We start from the raw sequence: 17,081 nt of genomic DNA on the forward strand, positions 1-17,081 counted from the left end.
CCCTCCGTGTAGCTTCACCATAGGTCCCAGCCGCAAACAAAAATCCGCAATCCCCATTTCATGACCATTTCCACCCAGTTTTCCCTGTGGCTCTGGTGCCGAGGGTGTGGGAGGGATGCAGCGCTGACCCCACCGCCCCCCAGCGGGAGCTGAACTTCCTGGCTCCAGTGAGGAACGTGGGAGAGCCTCCGTGGAGAACTGGGATTGCTTCGAGAAGAGCTGCCCGCCTGCAGGACCCCTCGGGATGCCGAGCTCACCCCCGCACAATTTGGGGACAGAACACCCGATTCGAGGCGTGCAGCGTGGCTCTGCGCCAAGGACACGCAGCGGCTGCAGCCCTTCCCCTGCCTCCCCTCTTCCCTCGCGTTTCTGTCCCCGCAGCCCGGGCTGCTCAACGCGCGCAGCCCCCGGATGTTTATTTTCATTCCTCGGCTTTGTATTTCCTCCTTTCCCCTCAAACTTTCTCCCCGGGGGATTTCTCAGCCTGCGAGACGCTCCCAGGGCAGGAGCAGCCCAGGTGCTACGTAAAATAAGGCAAAAGCCATAAAACCAGCGTGGGACCCGGGGGGTGGGGGGTGGGGGAGGCCTGGAGCAGCTCCCAGTTGGAAAATCATCCCCAGCATCTCAATGTCACGAAGCCAGCCCAAATTTCTATATTTTGATAGCGTGGTGGAAATCGAACTAAATATAGCCGAGCAAAAACACATCCCCAGCACGAGCTCTGAGCAGTACAAATGGAGACAATTAAGTCACAGCAAGGAAAGAAATTAATCTAATGATCTTCGCAGGCTCACCATCGAGGAGCTGATTAGCTCCAAAGGGGAAGAATGGTGAGAAACTCAGCTGCACGTGCTTTTTCCACTCCCCTTACGGTCATTTCGAGCGTGTCCCTTCCCTCGGTGGCATGCAGGGGAGCCGGGAACCCGACGGCCCCATCTGGAGCATCTCCACGGCCGTGGGAACCGCATCGCTCCTCGGGGTCGCAGTAAGGATGAAAACGGGCCGGCTGCCAAGGATTTGCTGTTTTTTTCCTCTCGCTCATGGATAACCTTCAGAGGAAGCCCTCTGGCACACAGATTTTGTCCCCCAGCCCCACCAACATGATCCCGTCAGGAGTCCTGGGGGCACCGGGGCTGTCTGTCCGTGTGCTAGCCGTGGAGCTGGTGGGTGGCAGTACGGGACGGGGAAATGCCAGGGGAGTAACAAAACCCCCTGGGGGCTCAGGGACCAACACATGGGGCTCCTGCTGGGGCTGTGAGATGACATCCAGGTCTGTGGGGGGCTGTGGAGGCTGGAGGCCCCCGCACCGCCGTGACATCAGCCCCGAGATATGCGAGGAATGGAATCGCCCCGGCAAAGCTCGGCCCCTGCGATTGATTTGGGCTCCGTCCGTCCCGCAGGGGCACCACCACTGCTTGCTACGGCCTCGAGACCATAAATTGCAGGGAAGGGGGTGAAACGATCGCAGTAATTTGCTAACATTGTCCAGGCTGCCTGAAACATCGCGGCTGGCTGCTGTCAGGGGTTAGCTCATTCCTGGTGCTGCGCCCGCCAGCTCTCCACCTCCCTCCTGGCATGGGCAGCCCCCAAAAGGGGCCCAGGCAGCTCGGGGAGCATCCAGCACCTCACCCTGACCCCCACGCAGGGCTCGGTGCCGTTAATTAAATTACTGGGCAGCCTGCGGGCCGTGCCTTGGCTCTGCTCCTTCGACATCTGCGGGCAGCAGCTGGGTGCTGCGGCGAGGCCGAGCTGAGCACGGGGCGCAGCCACCGGGTGCTGCTTCCTCCTCCACACCCGGAGAAAACCCAAACCTCCCCGTTTATCATGCAGAAAGCGCCCGGTCAGCAGGCTGGATTTTGGCAGCTCGGTGACTGGCAGGAGAATTTAGGGTTTAATATTTGCAGGAGATGAGCCTCTCGGCGCAGGCAGATTTATTTGCTGCAGGGGAAGGCGCTGCCGCAGCGAGAGGCCAGGAGCAGCTCAGGGCCACCCAGCGGGATCCCCCTGGGGCTGAAGGCAGCGGAAATTAAATATTTTGTCAATTGCTCCATCTAGTGACATTCCGGCAGAAAAAGCTGCAGGATCCTGCAAAGAAAGCGGGCAGGGGCTGCTGGCACTGGCCCCACTCAAGCCCAAACGCAGCTTGGAGAAAACTGCAAAACACAAGCAGACAGCCCTCCCTTCCCCAAATCCATGCAGTTTCTGGCTTTTATTGCTTTACCGTGGGATATAGCTGGAGCTCCTGCTTTATCGTGCACAAATAAACCAGGACCTGCAGCAAAACAGCTCCCAGAATGCCAGGAGAATCCCAAACCTGGCTTCTAAACTTACTAAGTTTCTATGTTTAAGCACATTTAAGCGCTAAAAAGGAAGGAAAAAAAAAAAAAGCCAGAAAGCTTTGAGACTGAAGAGAGCCCTCGTACTCAAAGTGCAAACAAGCAGCCCTCCCCAAAACCCACATTTTTTTTCAGAAGAAACCCATCGCTGGGCCTTCGCAGCCCTCTTCTTTTTTGTTCTATCTCCTCCTTGTGGCAGCTCGCTGGCGAGCCTCTAGCAGCAGCTGCAGCCCTGCGTCCTGGTGCCGGGAGAGAAGAGAGCTCGTCAGGCACGGCGGAGAGCGTTGTGCTGTGCTCAGCCGGCGTGCAGGCAGCCCAGGGCAGCCCGGATGGGAAGCACAGCGGAATAACCCCCGTAAATGTGGTTTTAATTGGCACAATTACTTTGATAAGGATGTAATTTTTAATTTTGAGCCAGCGCTCACAGAGGCACAGCACCTCCAGCAGAGGCCGCGGTGCCAGGGACGGATGAGAAGCGCTCGTGCTGCCGCTGCGCCTTCCTGTGCAGGACTCGGGAACAAACCGCTCGAAGCCCTTGGCTTTGCTGCATTTGTGCAGGGAGCAGCGAGCTCAGGGCCCGTTGCGACGAGGCTGAAGGCGAAGGGGAGGTGCTCCTGAAACCTTTTCAGCCCGGGGTGCTGCAGAACCGGGGCATCTCCGCTGCGTCGCAACCCGAAGAGGTGCGGGCAGCGCAGGGCTGCGAGCCTGAGAGAACAAAAGGCCCTCTGCTGCTGGGAAACAACGACCACGACAATGCTGAAACAGAATGTAAATACAGCTAAATTATGGATGTGGAAGTACGAAACCGTGGAAAAAGTGATAATGGAATTATTTATCAATGCTCGGCACAACTGTAAAAACTCTTTTTTTATAGGTGTGTAACATTAAATTAATCCAGTCCAGCTCTTCCAGGCGAAGGTACATTAACTGCTCCATCTCAGCGTAATCACGTTACCTCAGCGGGCTCGCTACGTGTCACACTACGAGGGTGGTAATCGCCCTTTGATTAATTACAGGGAATTTAGAGGCATTTCAGCTATTCCTTACGCAGCAGCACAGTCTGACACAGGCGGGGTGGTTTCTGGACAGGCTCCGCGCCCTGGCGTGCAGGGAGCTCACCCGGGGGATGACAAATCTCAGTCTAACAGGAGATGTAACTTGCTCTTTTTTTTGGAAGGATTGGCCTGGAAATGCAAACAGCCCTGAGGTGGCTCCTGGTGCTGTTAAGGGTGTGCTTGATGCTGATAAAGGAGGGACTGAACCTGCTAAAAGAAGAGGCTCTGCCAAGGGAGTCCTCAGACCAAGGCAGGAGAGCATACCACCAGCACAGATGAGTTCGAGCAGTGTTGTAGCACCTCCAAAAGGCTGCGAGCACACCCACAGCAGAGATGTTCCTGCTGCAGGCACCCTTCTCGTGGAGTCTGAGCCCTCCTGTCACAACCCAGTCGCTCTGGGCCTTTGCCTTCACCCCCCTCTCCTCCCCCCCAGTTTTGCTGCCTGCACACTGGACCCTTGCTCTTTCACGTGAGCCACCTTTTGTGAAGTTCTCCTTATTCAAAGCCTTTACCACCTGCAAGGCAGCAGCAGCCCTCTGACGGAGCACAGACGCACACAGGGGGGCTCCCTCCCCGTGAGGGTCTCGCTCCGGAGCGAGGAGCCCCCGGCTGGCACCGCTGCCTCTGGTCGCTCCTGCAGCTGCAGCAGCTCCTGCTCCCCGAGGAAGGCAATAACGAGCAAACAAAGACATCTCATGCAATACAATTTTGCAATGATTAAGAAAAAATAAATAACGCACAGCTACTTAGGTAACCGAGATTTATTTAGAATCTTTGAAGTCATAAAATGTCTTATTTCAGTGATATATGTAAACATACAATCAGGAGGTCTAATTGCTTTTCCCTTGCACAGAAATAAAGTTTTAAACAAACCAGAACACCTCAACCCAGACAAGCGTAATGCAAATTTAATTATCTAACTTGGTCCTGTACAACAGCACACGCTTCTCCGCATGGTCACTGGTTTATCAATTAGTTGCAATATGATTTTTGGCAGTAATATATTCAAGACACAAAGTGCAAATTACAAGAAGCAGAAAATGTTATCTCATTCTGAGCAATGAGAAGTGCAAAATATCCCAGCCCATAAATCCTATTTGTTATGTGCAGTATGAGCAGGATGTGCATAACAGGCTAACAAATAGCCATGTAAAACTTCATCGATTAAACGCAGCAACATCTTAAGGTAGGAATGCAACGGCTATAAAAACGATCGGAGGAATCATTACGTTTTGTTCATAAACTCCACACGCTGTTTCTGAGGGCACCTCTTCCCATCTCATCTGCCTGCCTCAACCTCTGCGTGCCTCGGACGCTTCTGCGACCCAGAGCAGCCTGCTACGAATTCCTCGGCTCGATACCATTAACACCACACCCACTGACTGCCCCAGCAGGCTAAATGCACTTTGTGATTTCCGAAGGAAAACTTTTAAATGAACTAAGGAAAACCTCTGCAGCGAGGGCGAATCGCAGCTTGCTTATTTCCTCGTGGTTCATCCCGCGTCAGTGTGTGCTTTCCACAAAACCAGGGAGGAGCCACCCAGCTACAGCGTGCGCACCAACTGCGCTTCTAATGCTAAGCCTGGGCTACTCGGTTATTGCAGCACAGCTTCCGAATTCTCCTTCCATTTATTTCTAAGGATTTTTCACATCAAACAGCCAGTTTTGATCCCTCCCCCCCCCTCCTTTTTTTCATTTCTCCCAGCTACATCATCATTATAAATTACACCAAATAGCCCGCATCAGCCTGGGCCGCCTCCTCCAAAGCCCCGCTGTTCCTCCGCACGGGCAGATTAAACCACAATGGCTGGCACTGCCATCCATCCGCCTGCCAAACTCATTTTCTAAATCGCCAAGGCCACAGCCGTCTAATCGCTGCAGGAAGGGCTGCGGCACGTAACCCAGTCACCGAATTTCATCTGAAGGCTGCTGCACCCCACCTCCAGCGCTCAGAGGGCCCCGGGAGGGCTCCTGGAGGATTCAGAGCCCTCTCTCCTGGCTGAGGTCAAAGCACAGAAGTCAGGGGCTTCGACTGCACCTGGGGGGCAAGGCTGGGAAGCCCTGCAGCATGCTGTGCCCAGGGGAGCTCACGGCTGCCCGGTGTTACGTGGTAATACCCAAACCTGAGCTCCGGCACCCCCAGGAGGGAGCCATCCTCTGTGATCCATGACAGCCTCTTCCTGCGCTATCTGTTCCCGAGGAGCCTCCTGGAAATGGTTTGCTGGTTTGGATTAACTTCATCTAGCCTTAAAGACAATGTGCAGAGGGGCAGCTCGCCATCATTACTAGAATTACTGGATCACGTTGCCTAAGCAAACTTTTGTCTTCATTAAAGTTTCAGGATGAACAATTATGCTGCAACTTGGCACAACAACAACTGTCTTTGTATGCAACATGCCTGGTGTGTATCAGCACATTTCTCCTTTAAAAATATAATTAGAACGAGATACGTTGTTGTTCATGCTGCTTAAATATCTGAAAAGGCTCAAATGTTTTAAAAGCCTAAAAAAAAAAATAAAAATCGCCTCTCCCCTAGTTTATTTTTCATGCTAAAGGCTGCAAATTGACACATCACAGTAATTACCTCTGACTAACTTCCATAGACCTACCCAAAGAGATAAACATGAGAAGTTCACATTTGACTATCAGACTTACTGTGCCGAGCACAAATAATTTCCCAGAGGAGAATTTGATATTTCATCATTTGGAACAGTGGTAATTTAATTACATTGCTAATGTTTTCTGGCATACTTGAAAGGACAATTAGCATAAGTAAATCATGAGTGAGATGACAAGTCACTCAGCGTTTATTTCTGCTCATCAGATGAGATCAGCTGATGATCTAAATTCTCTTTTGTGTGCGAACAGAGCCCAGGTTCAGCAGTTGTATCTGGGTTCAGACCGGTGGGGATAAACTGAAGCAGAACGTAAAACTGATGTTATTCTTTGAAGTTTCTTAATTAGACTTGTCCAGGGGAAACTTAAAAGCCACCAGAAGTAAGGGAGGGTGGGGAAAACGTTGATCGATGGGGAAGGCTAAATGAAGCTCAAGATGCACACTACCCATTCTGGCAATGGGGTGAATACTGATTAATTTTCGCCAGAGTTTGCTTTACATCCGGCTCAGGGCTGAACGGTATTATTATAGCTCTACTGATGTTCTAAAATAATTGTATTTATCTCTGCGAGCGCAATGACATTCATGATAACACCGTTAATGTCACAGTTCCTTTCTGGCGCTTCAGAATAGCTACAGCTTGCTCATGAGTAACACCTTCCAAAGCCTCCCCATTAACCGCTAAAATCTGATCGCCACGCTTCAGTCTGCCATCGTCCGCAGCTGCTCCCTGCAAATGGCAAAAGGAAACGTTAGCGGCTGGTAGCACCGAGCCCTCCCGCCTCTCCTGATGCTGATGGATGAAATGAGGAGGGATGCGGCGCTGGAAATCCCAGCGTAGCTGGGCGGGGGACACAGAAAAAGGAGAGAGTTGTTGTGCAGTGCCCAAATCTGCGGGAAGGCTTGGGCATTGCCCTCTGCTGACACTGCTTACCCAGCCCCTGCTGCTCTGGGGCAGCACAAGGGGGAATTACACCCCGGGGAAAAGGGGAATCAGCTCAGTCCCTGCATACAACGCAGTGTAAAGATTGGTTCTGTCCTTTATGATCATGCAGACACTTGTTAAAGCAGTATGTCAGTGTTGAGCTGAGAAATGGGTTAAAATGTGGGAAGGGAGATGCAGAGCTCGTGCGAGACAACAGCCTGGGCACTGCCCCGAGCCCCAGACAGAGCTGGGCTCAACTGAAAGTCCTGGGAAGCTTGCACAGAGCTTTAGAAGTGGCTGTTCTCCTTCTGAGCTCTGAACTCAGCTCTTTTGCCCAAATCCTGAGCCCCTGCCCTGCCCAGAGGCTGGCTCGTGGTGTCTGGCTCTGTCCCACGGCCCCATCAGTGGCTGCGGTGTTTCCCAGCTGTGATTTGGGGGTTTCTCAGCTGTGCTCACCTCTGTGAGCCTGTAAATCTGAGCATCCATTTAAAGGCACAGAATCTTCTCATAAGTGCAAGTTGTGAGAAGACCAGATATCTGTGGTTTGAACTTCAACACAAGGTTGAAGGTTTAATTTAATTTAATTTTATTTTTTAATATCACCTACCCTGTCAGAAACGCTGGCACAACTGACAGCAAGTGGGCACAGGACAAACAATTTTGAGTGACTGACTGAGAAGTCACTTTATGTAAACTATCCCTAATTCCCACTTTCTTCCCCCAGTTTCCAGAATTACATCAGTCGTGGCTCCATGAGAGGATGTTGCTGGCACATGCAGAGAGCATTCACAGCAGCAGGATGAGGGGAGGAAGGGGGCATCTCACCCTCCACACCTGTGGCCATTTTGGGGCAATTTGCCTCGAGACAAGGCTGCAAAGTACAGGTTCCTTGGTGGCTGGAGCCACTGCTGTACCTGGCAGCCCTCCCCTGATGTTCAGGGCCAGGACCAGCTGCGGCAGCCACACCGCGAGCAGCTCAGGCAGCAAACAAGCAGAGAGGGGAGCGCTCACGGAGGGCTTGAGAGCAAAGTTGGAAGCAGGGGAGAATAACTAAAGCCAGGACTGATGTGGAAGCCAATTCATCATCGAGCCACGTGGTATGGTGTACTTCTCACTGATCTGACCGCCTGAGCACAGGGCTTTGCAGCTGAAGCTCCAGGACACGACATCTCTGCAACTGCCTCCTCTCGTGGACAGCAGGAAAACGATGCCTCCACACTGCTTGGAAGGCACCGAGGTTTGCAGATAGAAAACTGCTCTGTAAATATTTTAACGTATAAACCCAAGTTTCCAAAGTACACAGACCAATTTTGCTGAGATGAAGTGTCTTGTTTCAGCCAGCAGCAACGTGAAATATAAACTGAGAAGCCAGCTGTGCGTTCTGGGGCCACTCACATCAGCGTACCTAGACAGTACATTTTGCTTTCAACTCCATATATATTACCCAAGCCAAATCTTACGTTTATTTGTAAAGATAATAAAGAAAAAGGGAGAAAACAAAACAAAAAGAGATACCTTGGCAAATATAGTCTTGACATAAATGGGCAGGTCTCCATGGGGACTTCCATACCCCCCTACAATACTAAATCCCAGTCCATCAGAGCCTTTCTCCAAAGTAATAATCTTAGGCTGAGGTGCTCTGAAAACACAATAAATATCACTTAGAATAACAACAGCTGTCTCTGGGGACTTTCCGCAGAAGGAACACTTACAGAGATATTTATCTACCAACAAGTTTTTCACACAGTCACCAAGCAGGATTCTCGGCCTTGGGCTCAGACACACTCCTGCACAGCCCTGAGCTTGCAAGCTGTTCCGCAGGCTTCAGCTCCTCCCTTAAAAAATACTTGAAAATACTTAAAGAGCTCACCAAGAGCACTTCTCTCTCATGCAGGAGTGCTGCTTCTCTAATCTGCAGTAGCTGTGCATACATAAAGGAAATTTTGCTTTCTTACCAGCCCGGCTGTCATCTTCACTCTGGGAAAGTGGCGACTGCAGCAGCTTCCTCACAGAGTCATTTGATTTTATGATTTCACTGGGATGAGGCTGCAGCCAGTAACACTCGTGTTTGTAGTCTCAGCTCTACTGCAAGCTCTTTGGGTGATTTCTGAGAACTTTCATCGCACTCCATCCCTGTGCCTCGTAACCCCAGGGGCTGATTCCAGAGAGCCCCTCACTCAGCACCTTGCTTAGACCCTGCAGTGGCTGTTAATGTCTGCATCGCAAGGTTTTTGGTGGAGTCCAGACTGCTCTATCTATGTATCTACCTCAAATATGAAAAAGTAATCTCTACATATTTAGAAAGAACCATTATGGACAAATTCTGTTTGGCATCTGCCTCATTAAAGGCGCAGCTCATGGAGACTTGTACCTAGCCATTTCTTTAGGACAGACTGAATGCCTGCGCCTACCTAATTCTGCTTCCTATTTTCAAATTTAAATTTCCTTACTATTTTGATCTAAAATGAGAATACAGATCTTTTTGTGAAATAAGCAATTCTCCTTTGAGAGCAGCAATAAAAACAGTTCCTCCCGTTGTACAACTAGTGAATGCAGCATAAATAGCTCAAGTTTTATACTCAAAATCCCCCGAGGTAGGGCAGCAACTTGCATCTCAGCTTCTTAAAGTAAATATAATGAATCAAAGAATGAAAATGAAGAACATAATGAAGCTAATAAACCAAAATGAAAATGAAATGAATTTCAAAATGGTAACTGGAATGCTATGAGCCACCCTAAAAAGCACGTGATGGGTAATGATGCGTGGCCATGGGAGGGCTTGGTCTCTAACTTCTATCACCATACAGAAGTGCTATAGGTAGAAAAAATTCAGTGAGACTTTTTAAGAACTGTAAAGCTAAAAAAAAGACAAAGTTCTTGGACATGTTTTGAAAGATTTGTCTCCAATACCATTTTTTTAAATATCTCTTGTCTTGGTCTGCTGATGACAAATGATTTTGAATTGCTATAACCAGAACTCCTCTCAGGCACAGAGGCCAGCAGACAAATGCAGAACTACCATGTCAGCATAACCATCAGAAAGGACAAGATAAGGCAAGTGTTTGGAAACACGTTTTGTGTCCTTACTTAGCCAATTTCCGTCACCAGGTAAAGATGGACAAAGGTGCGTAATCAGCTTGGAGAACATCACAGTTACCATTTTAAAGGTGATGGAAAATTAGAGAGAAAAGCAATGGGAAGAGACCTCCTTCGCCACCCTGGCTTTTCCCTTGTATGAGGCACAGAAATCCATCTCACTTATGCAGACTGTTACAAACTTACTCAGGATCTTCAGAAGCATGCTCAGAAGAAGAGTTGAGGTTGCATCCCACAGACATGCTCTCCAGCTGGGTCGCAATAGCACTGATGTTGGTATCAGCCACAACCTAAGCAGAAAGGAGGCAATGAAATGCTGTGTGTGCTCACTTAGTACGAGAGACATCTTACGTTTTTCAATCAAATTTCAAATACAAGCCCTACTTTCTTAAATTTCCTACTAATGCAATACTTTCAAATAACTGTGTTAAAAATCATGGATAGCCACCTTTTTCTGGGGTTAAAACTTTGCTCTGGAGCTCTCTATCAGGCAAAGGTCCTGAAACACCTCAGATTGATTTGTTTGCAGAGTGGGGGAGAAATGAATCCTTGGTTTCAGCTTCTCTGCAGTTTCTCCAGCATTTCAACTAAACGCAACAAACACGATTCGAAAACCTGCCCAGTTATGGCCCTGCATCATTCTGAAATCAGCAGGAATTACCACGACACACTAATTAATAGAGCTAACAACATTAGATGGGATATGAGGCAGCAAGCTTGCTCAGGCTTTTTAAAACAACCATGTTGACGTTTCATAGGAACCAGGTGGAGATGCACTGAGAAAGAGGTGCCTTGAACTCCAAAGTTTGTGTCTGCTGGTCCCAGAGCTGGTCTCCCAGGGAATAGCTCGCAGGCCAATTGCAGGCCTGATGGGGATCATTAAAGACACAGTGTCGAGGCCCACTCTAGATTTTGGCTTTCACTGTATGCTAGTTTTCTGTTGTTTTTCTGGAAAACATTTGAGGAAGCCACTTAGAAGTGTTTTGATTTTAAGAATTCACAGCTAAACACACAATTCCTAACAGCTACGTGCAGTGGTTATCCCTAACTCTGAGGAGATGCTCATCTCTGCTTGATGCTTATTGTGCAGGGCTTTGGTTCAGAGACAGTGACGAGTACCCAGCAAGTTCATTTTCAGTAGTTTCTCTAGCTATTTGTGGCCTTATTTTATCAAAATTAACAGGGACTTTTTCCACTCCTTGCTGGGAACATGGCTGAAGGGAAACATACCTTTCTGAAATAAAAAAAAAATAAATCCATTATATAAATCCCCCATTTTAAATGAACGTTCACAATTCTGCCATGACAGTATTCCCCTCTCTCTAATCATTTGGAACCAAGAGGGTGGTAGCATTTTCTAGGAAAAAAGCTTAGTTCTAGTGCAAATTTCCCATCCCAGGACTAAGGATCCCAGATGCCCTTAATGAAAGGGGCCACAGAGGAGGCAGCTGCACCTGGCTCCGAGAGCAAAGGCACCGTTAAGTTTTCCTTCCCATTGCAGAAGGGGAAAGAGTGCCAGCCAGTATTTGTCATATTTTGTTAAATAAAATAGAGTAAAATAAATCTGTATTCAAAAATCTTCAGTTGGCAGTAAGAATGTATCAGAGTTCAACAACCTTGTAAAAAAGCTTCTCCTTATCTCATTACTACACCTGCAGAAAAGAAATTAAATTAAACCAAAGCATCAAAACAGCCGGAAGGGATGATTGTTCCCCTGAGACCCTAATCTCCCATTTGCAAACAGCATTTGCAAACTCCTTTACCATCCTTCCCAGGACGTACTGATAATAAGCCTTTCCACACCACTGAACGCAATTATCTGACCTTTCAGAGCGGTTTGCCATGAAGTGGTCTAACCCGATAATAAACAGAATTACTTAATGACACATCAGTCATGATTATCGCAGCGATAGGATTATTTCAGTTAGATTGTTTTAATAAAAAAGCAGCCTGGTGATTGAGAAGTACCTGCAGTTAGCCTGTAACCTGACCGTATCGCCGCGCTGACGGCGGGGCTGCTCCGCTACCTCCCTGCTGCTAGATCAAAACACAGCCTGCCAGAGCAGATTCTCAACAGGGGAAAATAAGACTCCCTTCGATCAGAAAACCCTGCATCATCTGTAAAAGTATTCAACACGTTTTGAGCCAGACAGCGAAAATGTGGAAGAAAAACTGTCAAGTGACAAAAAGCGAAGACATTTCTAGAACAACCTCTTTGTTTATGTGAGCGAACAACTGACAGCGTGCTTCATCAGGAATATTTTTAAATGCATGATGAGGTGGGATACGCTGTATTACAGCTTTCAAGATTAGCAATTTGGGGTTCTGCAGCAAGCTTTCATTTTCTATTCAGGGAATACTGTTGACATGAAAAGTGAAATTACTCAACGTTAGTAACAATATGATAACTATAATTTAACAGAAAATCCTCAGCTGGTGTGTATCTGTGTAGTTCCTCTGACTTCAATGGAACTACACAAATACACCATCTGCTCTGGAACTGGCTCATCACTTAGGGGGTCAGCAGTTCATGGACAGACAAAACAAAGAATAAACGAGTCTAAAAGTAAGTTTATTATCATTCCTTTTCTTCTTTTTTTTTCCCCCTTCTCTCGCATTTTTGCCTTTTTTTTATAGTAACATTTAAGTTGTAATGAAAGTAAGAAGCCTGCAAAAATTTCTCAAGATGTGTTCAAGTCCAATATGTTGATGATAAAATTAGATTAGATTTTAGTGGTACGTCTTAAGCTTATTTTCCAATTGTTACAATAATTCTGCAAATGAGCAGTATTTTGAATTCTCTCTGGTGAGTATTTTTCCCATTTCTTCATGTAAACATAAAAATAAACTAAAGACGGATATACTAGCAAGCAGCAATTAGAACCAAAGTGGTAGAACACGTCTTCCTTTCATATAAATGTGGCAGTGATAAACTCTTCTCTCTTGAGTGTTATTATTCATTACCTGTAGAGTAATTAATTCTAGACAGCACTGTCTTGATGATGATGCTATCATTCTTACTAAGTGCTGCTAATATTCTTCCTTCTCCCCCTTTCAAGAGCAAGGAAATTAACACTGTGGACAGTTTGGTCACAGTCTAGTGGCATGCACGCACACATACACACACACAATTTCTTGTTCCTGCTAACTTCAGATGAAAAAAACCTTGGAAGCTTGTTGATTTATCATGTGTAGCAACAAGTTACTTTGTTCTCTTTGTTACGCTTTTATATAATCATGCTCACAGCCTGTATGAGTGGCAATAAATAATTTTTGAATGAAAATTATTTCTTGCTTTCATTCCGTGTAATTCCCATCAGCAAGCACCCTGCAATTCTGTGATGCCTTGTGCCAGTGATGCTTAGTGGTTTATTTTTTTTTCCTGAATGCCATTTATCTACCCTCATGCAGCTGCATGTTCAATTTATCACCATACCTGCAGGATAATGCTCCCATAAGCATTCTTTAGTAGATTAACAGCATCTGCATGAGACAGCCCATCCAAAGGTTGCCCATTAATACTGACAATCCGATCTCCAACCTAAAAGTACAACAGTAATGGAAAATTACTAGCATTAAGGAAAATTAAAATTAAGAATGCTTAAAATTCCTCATGAACTTGGCACTGCACAGTCATGCTTCTCTTTTGCAGGATCGCTTTTGTGAGAATTCTACATTGCTAGTGATCATTTCCCATTCTTCAGAGCAAGCACAATACAATTTTTTTTTTAAATAACAATGTGATCAGAGAAACAAAGGTGGGTTGTATTTTATTGTTTCTATTTGCAAACAGAGAGGGTGAGATTGACTGCTGTTCTCCCATCCAAAAAGGGTTTGTGGCCATTTGTGCGAACAAGTTCTTTTCTCATAGATTATGTAGGCACATGATGAAAGCACTATAGGAAAGCAGGCACTTCTCTTTACACAAAAAAAATGATTTTGACCCTGGCACTTAACACTATTGTGTATTTCTACTGGAGACACAGCATGGATATAGCACTGTTTGCTACTGAACCTCAGGGGCCAAAGTTTTCCTATGCAACTGCATACTAAGTTCTCTTCAATATTAATGATTCCCTGAAATGCTCTCCAAACTTGGTAAATGATCACCGTGGTCATTCCTAGAAATACCCGCATATCCTGTGTATCTGATATAAGCATTTTATTTTTGCATTCCTTTATCAGGCCTTTGAGATCAAACAACTAACTTCTGATGTTGTTTGTCTTGTTTGAGCTCCAAAACAATGCCCAATCTGAAGTCTCCAGAGCATCTGCTGCTTCCAGAGAGCTTGTTGCTGTCCTCCCTGGGTCTGGATGAACATATGCTGTAGATCTTCCAGCTTATTTATTTTTGCTCAAACACATTCAAAGACTACTGCAAATGTATTTACGTTCTCTTAACGTATCTTTGCCATGTAGGCAATCACAATTATCCCCAGATGCAATATAATCAAAAGGGGAAGAGAGGGGCAGAGCTTTTTTGTGTGTTTGTTTTTAAACAGAGACAGAGTAGCCTATGAGACACTATCAAAGTGAGGACATATGCAGAAGCACCTGAGGCTCCTTCTCTGAGACAAAACAGATGAAATGGAAGGTATTGAGAAGAGCCCTCTACTCACTCTGAGTCTTTGGGTACGTGCAGCCACACCACTGGCTTGAATCATAGCAATGAAGATGGGAATATCTCCCAAAGGACTCCCCTTCCCTCCTGCTATACTGATACCAAGTGCATCATTTGGTCCCTAAAAGAAAAAAACAAAACAAAACAAAAACACATTTTTAACTGGGGCCTGCTTACAGAGGTCAATGTTTAGGGTACAGCAATAACAGACCCGTCTGATTTATGCAATATGGTGAAAATAGCTACGTTTGACATGCACATACAGGTCCCATTACACAGACATACATTTGACAACCTACTGCAAACAAAATGCAGTTTAATTCTGAGGAACACTACAAAAATTAACAACTTCAGTCAAAGGTGTCAGCTTTTTGAAATGATAGAAAATAACTCACTGACCCTTGTTATCTCCACAGTCCTTGGGCCTGTATCTGCTCCTACTAATAAAGAAACAAACAATTAGCTTCTGTAATTAAGAGATAATATAATTAAGAGATAACACTGTCAGGTGACAATGGTCCCTTGCTGCCTAGTCAGAGTTATCACCAAGCAGAAGCACAGCCCTTCCTGTGCCAAATCAGGCAGCACTGCTCACGTGAGGAGGACAGGATTGCTGTTTCACCAGGAGATGAATACGGATGCAATCACTCTGCCTGACGGATGCCACTGTGACACCCATTGTAGCACAGCCACTGCTCACCACAATCTCTTGAATAGCAGCACTCTGCTGGCCTGAAGAAAAGCCCTATTGTGCATTGCACTCAATTAAAGATTGCCTTATTATTCATAAATCAGTGTCCCCACCACAAAGGGTAGGGCACACGGCTGGTCTCAGACTGTTGAGGTTCCATTGATTTCCTGTTCTAATCTGTGCCGTATTTGTAAATAATAGACAGTCAGGAAGTCTGGCTGGCATATATCTAGCCACAGGACATTTAAAAGTACTCAAAACATTCAAAAAAATGAAGAAAAAGGGACACTGCAAATGAATCATTTGACTGGGACTAAATAGCTTAAGAGCTGATGGAGTAGTCAGGTCCTGGGCTCTGCTGGAATAATCCGTAATTGTTCCAGCTTTAATTAACTTGTTTTAAGAATCTTTTAGAAGATTCTTATTAACACATATCAGTATTCCTTACTGCCACGTGTGTGCTTGTGCAGCTATCTGTTATGAGTGCTCAAGGCAGGACTGCTGAGGTGCTGCAAGGTCTGACACCACGGGAAGCGCAGCCTTGGGGACGTTGAGCCAGGACACACAGATGTGCACTGTTAGAGCTGTAGGGCCCTTCATCAACACGGTGCAAGGAAGGCTGCCCAAAAAGCCAGGTGTCCTCCAGTGCATGCAAAAAGCCAGAAGAAACGTCTTCTGCCCATGGTCAGCCACAAGCTAAGGTTACAAATTTCTGACTCAGTGCAGAGCACACAAACGTGCAGGCCCTCTGCAAGTTCCTGCAAGTTGTAGATTCAGCACTTGCTAAATCTGCAAATTGCAATCTGGGCATTGTGACTTTTTACAAAACACCCTTTTATACGTTCAAGAGCAACACAGATATAAATGAAGTGGTGGCAGCTTTATTCCCTGAAAAAAACTATTCTATAAGAACCTTGCCTGTGCTAAGCCTCTGACAAGGGCGCTGGGGAATAGCAGGGTGCAAGAATTCTGCATTTAAAATAGAGGAGCCATTACTCTACAATGAGACATGAAAGCAATGTCATCTGCAGGAAAGTGTTAAGGGTCTTACAACATCAGTGGTGCGTCTTCTGGGATGCTGTGTAGGAAAACCAGACTCAAGTATTCAAGTATTCTTTTGTACAAAAAGAGCAACAGTGCAAGCAACATGCAGCTATTCTGACGGCTGTCCGGAAAATACCTGAGTTTCTCTGAGAGACATCTGCTGAAGACCTTTTCGTGCTGACAAAATTCTGCAAGGTAGAGAGGACCGGAGCGAGTGTGGGGTGGAAGTGGCTGTGGGCACTCTGTTGGCTCGCCTGAAATTAAACGTAAATCAGAACCTGAGAGTCAAACCCAAACGTGAACTTCAAACCAGCTCCTGTGACATACGGGCGCAGCTGTCCTCTGGGAAATCAGAGTGGAAATGCCACATCAGCCACACGAGTGGAAACCTCCAGCTTCATTTCCCCTGATGGAGCCTACCACAACCTGTCTCTGCGTTGTGGGTGCACGTGTAGAGTTGTTCAGTGGTACTACAGAATGGCTCTTGGGGGTTTTGGGGGCAGAAAACCTCCAGAGGTGCCTTCCAACCTCAACCACTCTGCGATTCTGTGATCTGCTCTAGAGGTCATAACGAAGGATTAACCTCCTCCATCGCTTACTCCCAGTTTCTCTCCAAGCTTGAGGACAAGGGGAAATAATGGTTGCTGATAAATCTGGTGGGCATCTTCCCCATGACCATTTAACCAGGATCCCCCC

The 17,081-nt window shown here is 46.7% G+C and overlaps 1 protein-coding gene across 1 annotated transcript in view; it reads right to left on the reverse strand.

The window, feature by feature from the left end:
• Positions 1-4,137: 4,137 nt before the first annotated feature.
• Positions 4,138-17,081, reverse strand: part of PATJ (PATJ crumbs cell polarity complex component) — a 141,759-nt gene continuing 128,815 nt past the window's right edge. The window contains exons 41-47 of the mRNA XM_032192027.1: positions 16,522-16,639; positions 15,050-15,090; positions 14,649-14,771; positions 13,466-13,570; positions 10,216-10,319; positions 8,449-8,572; positions 4,138-6,738 (exon numbers count right to left, since the gene is read on the reverse strand). Coding sequence (XP_032047918.1) covers positions 6,592-6,738; positions 8,449-8,572; positions 10,216-10,319; positions 13,466-13,570; positions 14,649-14,771; positions 15,050-15,090; positions 16,522-16,639 — 762 coding nt within the window. The 3' untranslated portion in view covers positions 4,138-6,591. The remainder of the gene's footprint in view (positions 6,739-8,448; positions 8,573-10,215; positions 10,320-13,465; positions 13,571-14,648; positions 14,772-15,049; positions 15,091-16,521; positions 16,640-17,081) is intronic.

This window comes from Aythya fuligula, chromosome 8 (genome assembly GCF_009819795.1).
Source record: "Aythya fuligula isolate bAytFul2 chromosome 8, bAytFul2.pri, whole genome shotgun sequence".
NCBI lineage: Eukaryota > Metazoa > Chordata > Aves > Anseriformes > Anatidae > Aythya > Aythya fuligula.